Here is a 7,604-nt window from a genome sequence, read left to right as displayed (position 1 = left end):
ATATACAATCTCTAGCATATCATATGAAATATCTTCTTTATACATCTCACTTTCACCTGTAGGCGTCATACAAAATAAGGAATGAAACGTTTAATGTTCGACATTGCAAAAACATTCATGAGAACTGATCTCTTTTTGTTTTCCTATCTAAAAATTGTAATTGTAACTTAAAAGAAAAAACCTCATGTAAACACAAAGTAAAATTCACACACTTTCCTCCATATCTTGTATGATTGCATCGTTCTTTGGAATTTTCTAATGACCATGTGGTTGTGTTGGAGACTTTAATTGAAACTTTGACTTCTATAAAACAAACATGGAACCAAACTCTGTAAGCTATCTGTCTATACCCCAAAAGTTTAAGAAACCAACAACTTTTTATTAGATATGTTACAATGGATACCAAAACACCAAGACCACTCTCTCCCATGGGGAGATTTAAGTTTATATATAAACCACAGCCGAAAGAAGACAAAAAGCAAAAGAAGACATTTCAATACCAAAAGAAAATAAAAATCGTTAGAGGGATATTTCACAAGGTGCATGAAACGTTCTTCCACGACAAATAGCTTCAAGATTTTCTCCCGCGTACGAGCACAACGGTGAAACCTCAACACCTAGTTTATTGGTTACCAAAAAATTTCAAAATATATACAAGTTACAAAACTTGTCGAAAAAGAATTATGTCTTTTTTTGGAGTTTTACCAGTTGCATATAAAGGCACAGAATGTGTAAGAAATCCACCAGCTGCTATGACCCAACGTGTGTGTAGTCTTAGTACCGAAAGCCTCGCACTTTCCGGTGTGTCAAAGTTCGACCCATTTGCATTCTTCACTGGTGCAAACTCTTCTTCTCTTAACACCTACACACATTAACTGCTCAATCTAAGTTTTTTATATTTTTTATATCTTTTGTGTAAATGAAAAGATAATAGTTTACCTCAAAGAGTGCGGTTGAAGGAGCATAAGGAAACGAATCGAAAATGAATTGTTCTAGTTTCAGTCCCATTGTGTATCCATTCATAGACGGTATCTTCTTCTCTGCCAAATGGTAGCTGCCCGAAAAAAAAAACAAATTTAACACACTTTTTTTTTTGTTAAAACAAATTTAACACACACATAACATTCTGATATGTTGAGTTTGTGGAGCTTACACGCCGTCTTTTTCTAGGCCGGTCGCTACTTGATTTAGAAAGTCTAACGTGAACATGTTTAAGCACACCTGGTGACAAAGATGTGAATCAAAAACGTTTTTTCATATATAAGCTTTTTGCAATTTGGGCTGAGTTGTGAAGAAAGATGGTGTTTACGTTACTCCAGCAATATTGAAGACGTCCTGTTCGTTGATTAATAGCAGAAGCCATTGGCTGATCTAGCTCACTGTACTCAACTACAGTCAACGGTCCACCTTTTCCTCTTCTAACAAATACTCCAACCTGTTCTTGAGGGTATGCCTGTTATTATCATACACGCAACATTTGCATCATCTAGAAAGATTATTGACCACATAAAATGTGTGATCTTAGATACCTTCCGCACAACTTTTGCAGCAGAAGCAGCACCTTTGTCGATAAAGTATCCTAGGAAAGTAGGATCAGCTACTCGAACCTGCTTTCCAAGTTTCACCATTATATCCGAGTTAAGCAAATATATGAGGACTCAAGAAGATTATACAAGAAAACTAACCAAAACATTGTCGACGCCATAGCAGTCTACATATTTGATTCCCCTAGAAGCCATATCCTCTAATAACCTTGAAGACTTAAGAGCTGTAAAATCTCGGATTAGATTCAGCAAAACGAAGAAACTGTATTATAGTAAACGATCATAATCAAGTTTACCAGCATAGACTCCCCCGTTACCATCTGGAGCTTTAGCTAGCTGATAATACGTAAATCAACTCATAAAGACTTAAGTTACTAACCAAAGATAAAACTTAAAGAGACTGGACTAGTTATAATATGGTACATACACTGAAAGGTGTCTCCATGATAAACTTCCCATCCTTTGAAATGCAAGGCAACGTACCTTGTTGGAAGAAACTAATCTGTAGTAAAGTGATCAACACTTTTGGTCAGACACAGAAGGGAACAGTGTGAAGGAACATGTCTGTCTAACAACTAAGAAGCATCGTACTTGATCTGGTTCAAGGCCAAAGTACTTGTGACTTGAGAAATACTTTCGTGTCGCCTCATCAGTAAATGGACTAGTCATAATATACCAGTGTATTGTTACTGGCCGAGTTGGACCTGAAGATAGACTATTATTTTAGAAAAAGGAGTGTCAAAATATGGTAAAATGATACAAAATACATTGGAATGTAGAAGAGGAAGGCATGAGTCTCACCACCTTCACTCACTACTTGAGCAGCAAGTCTTTGGACACACAAGATTCTCTCTGCTTGAATCTGAAAGAGCGACTTCCCTGACGGTAGTCCAATGTCTGAGATGGAATTTTAAGTCAATTTAAGTACCATGTTAAGTAACCTGAGCCCTACTCAGAGCATGACAAAATATATCAGAAGTACTCTTATTAATCTAAAGCATAATATCCTAAGAGGTGCATTCTAAGGAAGAAAATTATTTCTATTGCTCTGTATTTTCCAAGCAATGTTACTGTAAAGAAGATTAGGGAGAAGAAAAGCAGAAAGAAAATGAGAAAGTACTCACTGAAACATCCTTTGGGATCTGAAATTCCAAGCCTTGTTCCCTGTCATTAGTGTCATAATCAAATCCTTTTCATTAGCAGATCTCTTGACAAATGTACTACAATGTGGCCAACAAAAGTTAGCTGGAATCTACTAAAAGCTAGTATTCTTTCCTTTCAACATCATTCATTTTCGTTTGTACGGTACGAGAGAGAAGAGTACAAAGAATAAACATCTTCTCAAGTTATGTAATGAAGTAATTTCCAAGCAACTCAAATGTTTTAAATCCGAATTTTTATGACCTTCCTTGCATCACACGGAACACAGCAACTTACTTAAGGTATTATATTAAAGTTACGGAATCCTATAAAAAGCATCTTTTCAGATCACAAGGATCACTCATGATCCTTTTTCAATTTCTTATATTCCTCCTAGAAATCGCCATTAACTCAACTTACCCAAAATAAAATTAAGAAGACCCACCGACACTGATTTGTTTCTAAATAATCATATGATTGCCACTATAATAACCCTTCTCCGTTTCAGATTATAGCAATTATTATAAAGCAAAGATCGCATTAAAACCGTATCATCTACTAATCCCTTTTAGTTTTAGGTAGGTAAGCACTATTCGAAAACCCATCAAGAAGAGAATCATTTAGGCACTATCATTAGCTACTTGATTATAAAATTGGTTAATTAGCATCAATTTAACACTGAAGATTAAAGACAAAAGTAATTAATATACCTGTCCACCAGACAAAAGCACAACTCCTAATTTGCCTTCATAGATAGTCTTTAATCCCATCTTCCACCATTTCTCTCTGTCTTCCATTGTTCTTCTATCTACCGTAGCGACCCAGTTCTCGGGCACTGGCTCGATCGCCGCCACAGGCAAACCTAATAACCAACAAGAAACTGATGAAAAGGCAATGCATGTAACTTAGAGACTTGAATGACATTTTGACGGAAACCTACCTTGAGAGTGAAGTGAGCATCTGATGATCCGATCTATTCTTGGAAGATCCAAGTTCTGGAAATTAGCCAAAATCAAGAACCAGTTAAAAAATAGCATAACTGATAATCTTGAATCTGAGAGTGAATCTAAAGGAGAAGACACCTCGATATCTCTGACAAGGAAATCTCGCTCGTCTGGTGAGAGCTCATCCAAAAGAGCGAAAACATCTTCTTGTCCATAATCTTTCAATCTCTCAACCAATGCTTGACGCGGCGAATTCACCCGAGGAGGAGATAACATCTCCGTCGTCGCCGCCGCCGCCGCCGCTACAGCACCATTTTCTCTCTCCATGGACGCTGCTCCCATCTCTCTCTCTATAGATCTCTGGAAGGTTAAGAATCAAATGTTATGCGGGTTTGAGACGTTTGGTCTGTTTTTTAGTTCTCGGAAGGTGAGGGGAGGAGAGGGGTTGTTATAACACAAAGCCAGGAACAGTGGCGAAGAAGACAAGACTCAACTCATCAAATCAACGTGTAACAACTGGAGTTCCTAAAAGACATGACAGAGTTCTCCGACAGTTTGTTGGCTAGCCCCTCTGGCTTACCTTGAGGGTTTCAGATTTAGTTTTGTAAAAATTTGTTCTAATTATTTATTCTTCTTACTCAGATCCACATTTTCCAATACAATAAAATAAATATACATTTTGTACCCGTCTACATTTTTGTTTGATAATTTTAAATGAAAATATTAGGCTATAATAAAAATTCACGATTTTTTTAACAGTTGAATAAAATTAAACTCTCTAAAATATCTCATAGAGAAACATTTATAAGTTATAACCCGTAGTTTGTACTAATTAAAAAAGCGTCATGCTGAATTTTCACGTAATTGGAATGTTAATTTTGCTGAATCAATTAAAATTTCGTTAGTCCAAAATTAAATTAATAGAGAATGTTATATTATATAGTATGTCCATTATGGACTATTCATTTATCAAATTGAAATTATTATATATTTTTTCCTTAAATAAAACCTACGAAATTATCTAATGTGATTAAGATATATATGAAATTAATGATTTTAAATAATAAAGATTTGAAATTATCTAATGTGATTAAGATATATATGAAATTAACGATTTTAAATAATAAAGATTTTCTAACAATCTGTATACTTTCTATCATTTTTGTTTAATTATTAAAATAAATTACACAATTACATTAATCATATAATAAAAATTTAGATTTTTTGTATATGTTGTATTTTGAATTTTTCAAAAAGAGTATAAATTACTAAAACTTTTAAAAGTCTCACATAAACTTTTGTGATTAAAGGTTTAAATATTATTTCTATAATAAAATACAACGATAATAAAATCATATGAATAAATAATTTTATTTTAAAAGGTGTTTATGTTAATATATATAGGTACATATTTCATATCGTTTAAATTAAACTACACATCATATAAAAGTACATACTTATATTTTGACATCTGCGTTGAACATATATTGAAAAGTTAATATTTTAATTTTGAAATCTTCATTGTTTTTTTAAATGATTATAAATTATTGAAACCACTAAACATTCCACATTAAAAAAAATGTTGGTGTAAAATTTTGTTATACAAATATGAAAATAATCATAAAATCATATAAGTACAAACCTCATTTAATAAATATACATATTAAAAATATATTACATATCTATTATAGTATCATTTAAATTTAATTATATATCATATACGATAAATAAGATTGATTATTTTGATTTACTTACCCTAAAATGATTGTGAATAAATAAGAGCAGTTGTTTGATTTTATGCGCACACCAATTTATTAAATAATAATAACTGATTTCTTAGTTATTTAATATATAATTATTATTTTATGATTTTATAATATGCAGAAAAACATAAAATAAGTAATAAATATAAAATATTTATTCTGCACAACGCGCATATCTTAACCTAAATATGTATCTTTTTAATAATTTTAAATCTTAAACATTTTATAAATCTCAGGCCAAGACAAAATAACGAAATGAGAATGAACTCAAAAATCAATATTTATATCAAGCAATAACCAAAATAAAAAAAAAGACAAAAAATGAGAAAAATATTAAGATAGATAGGATTGACACGTGAACATAAACTTCTCATAACCATAATTAACTTTTAAATTTCTAAGTCATGATATAAAACCGAGCTGACATAATTTCATTGTAACCAAATAGTAGATCTGAGATTCTTCGGCCTTAGCGTTAGGTTCTTATGCGATAAGTGATTTTTTGACCTACAATATTTTTAAAAATAGGATTAGCTTATCAGTAAGCAAATCATGTAATTAACAAAAAAAATTTAAAAAAATTGTTTAAAGGCCAAAAATATTAATTCGATCAAGAACATAAATTTTATTTTTTCATACGATGTTTCTTAAATAATTTTCAAATAATTCACTCTGCGTAAAGTGCAGGTCTTATCCTAGTTGTATATATATATTTTTAAAACACACTCTCTAAATTGTCTTAAATCACAATTGTTCATTTGAAACTGAAAAAAGAGATCTCTTTTCGAAATTTAATCTATTGTTACTCTATATCATAGCTGAGAGTAAATTCCGAGCGCTACGTGAGAATCTTTCTAGTTAAAATGGACGTTATTTTGTGAGATTGTACAAACATATTAATGATATTCATAATTTGTGGATTCATACATGTGAACTTATATGGTTTTGTATACCCATTCTTTTTTTCTTAAATACATCTAGTGATATGTGAATCACCGACATGACGTTGGAACTTTTAAGTGCGTGTGGACAAACAATTTGTTAAATTGTTTGGGGAACTGCGTCCTGATTATTGAAATTTGGAGCAATCGTATGGGTGGGTTGGAGATATCATCTTCGGTTTCTTTCAAGAGGCTAAAGACGTTATCATTTGCGAGTTCTTAAAAAATATCTTAAGTTTATCCTGACAATTATAAAAATTTTAAAAAGAAAAAATAGAACATTTCTTGCTGAAAGATTTGGGCTAGTTTTTTTTTTTTTTTGTAAAGAAAACTTATTCCATACTTGTTACTTTTTTGAACATCATACCATGGCACTTTTTAATGATTAACTAGAACATAATCCGAGTCCATGCACGAAGTGAGTTTTTATATTAATATTTGTTTATTAAATAGTTTTAATATTTTGCAATAGTACAATCTTTATCGATTGTAAAATAATGAATACAAATGTTGGTCTTTTAAATGTATCATCGTTGTTGAAAACTTAACGTATTACATGTCATTTTAATTATTTTTAAGACTTCATATGCACAAAAAAAAATTAAGTTTTGCGACTGACACAAATCACAAAAACTATAGATAGGCAACATCGATTGTAAAATGACGAAAGAATATTAAATTTTCTGCTCTCAATTTGCTTAATATTGACTCTTCATAAGTGATTTCATTTTCTACTTTTATAAAGTTGTGTTTTCGTTCTCGTTTCTGTTTCACTGATATGAATTTTGTTTCTTTTTATAATTTTTCTGTGAATCGGTGAATTACATAAGTGAAAGATGGACATCTGTAAAAATTAGTTTCACTTCAGATACATATCTAATAATCAAATTTTTGAAAAAAAATCACCGGTAAACTCTATTCAGAGGTTAGTGTTCAAATCTAATATATCAAGTTGTTATATAATATAAGTGCAGACTCGAAATATAAATGTATGTCTAGTATATATTCACCCGTTCGGATTAGAAACCATCTAATTATAGAACAACTAAATAAATTACTTATTTTATTAACCTACGCTTTTGAAGTTTAATTACTTAAGAGTATACCGATAAAAAAATAATAATATTTTACCATTTTAATATATGTAAACTACGTATAAAGTAAGAACTGATTGATTTATTAAATGATAAACCAGAAAACTTATAATAAATAGTTCAAATCTCTCATTCTTACAATTATAATAGCTAGAGAAGATATTAGGGAGAAACAAAT

General features: G+C 31.1%; 1 protein-coding gene across 7 annotated transcripts; it reads right to left on the bottom strand.

The window, feature by feature from the left end:
* Positions 1 to 357: 357 nt before the first annotated feature.
* On the bottom strand, positions 358 to 4,188 carry LOC106325266 (UDP-N-acetylglucosamine diphosphorylase 1-like). Of its 7 annotated transcripts, none has more exons than XR_001266853.1 (15): positions 3,767 to 4,183; positions 3,625 to 3,679; positions 3,395 to 3,546; positions 2,669 to 2,708; positions 2,346 to 2,441; positions 2,136 to 2,248; positions 1,972 to 2,046; positions 1,841 to 1,880; positions 1,686 to 1,768; positions 1,530 to 1,607; positions 1,310 to 1,453; positions 1,154 to 1,221; positions 940 to 1,054; positions 706 to 875; positions 358 to 617 (listed from the first exon to the last, which is right to left on the bottom strand). XR_001266853.1 is itself a non-coding variant. In XM_013763302.1 (15 exons), the coding sequence occupies exons 1-15, from the start codon at positions 3,968 to 3,970 to the stop codon at positions 520 to 522; spliced, it is 1,500 nt and encodes a 499-aa protein (XP_013618756.1). In that variant the 5' UTR covers positions 3,971 to 4,182; the 3' UTR covers positions 358 to 519. The 7 variants fall into 7 exon arrangements, 5 of the variants coding, with proteins under 5 accessions (XP_013618756.1, XP_013618754.1, XP_013618755.1 ...); XM_013763302.1 differs by having other exon boundaries at positions 706 to 862; positions 1,310 to 1,435; positions 3,767 to 4,182; XM_013763300.1 differs by having other exon boundaries at positions 706 to 862; positions 3,767 to 4,181.
* Between the last annotated feature and the right edge of the window lie 3,416 nt (positions 4,189 to 7,604).

Source organism: Brassica oleracea, chromosome C2 (assembly GCF_000695525.1).
Source record: "Brassica oleracea var. oleracea cultivar TO1000 chromosome C2, BOL, whole genome shotgun sequence".
NCBI classification, from domain to species: domain Eukaryota; kingdom Viridiplantae; phylum Streptophyta; class Magnoliopsida; order Brassicales; family Brassicaceae; genus Brassica; species Brassica oleracea.
This window is presented reverse-complemented; position numbering and strand designations above follow the sequence as displayed.

Excerpts from the sequence above, each read along its gene's own strand:
- LOC106325266 (XM_013763300.1), bottom strand. The coding sequence starts at position 3,970 with ATGGGAGCAGCGTCCATGGAGAGAGAAAATGGTGCTGTAGCGGCGGCG. Across the intron at positions 1,769-1,840 it reads TAACGGGGGAGTCTATGCTG|CTCTTAAGTCTTCAAGGTTA; the intron begins GTAAACTTGATT and ends GAGATTTTACAG. Across the intron at positions 1,608-1,685 it reads ATGGCGTCGACAATGTTTTG|GTTCGAGTAGCTGATCCTAC; the intron begins GTTAGTTTTCTT and ends CTTGGAAAGCAG.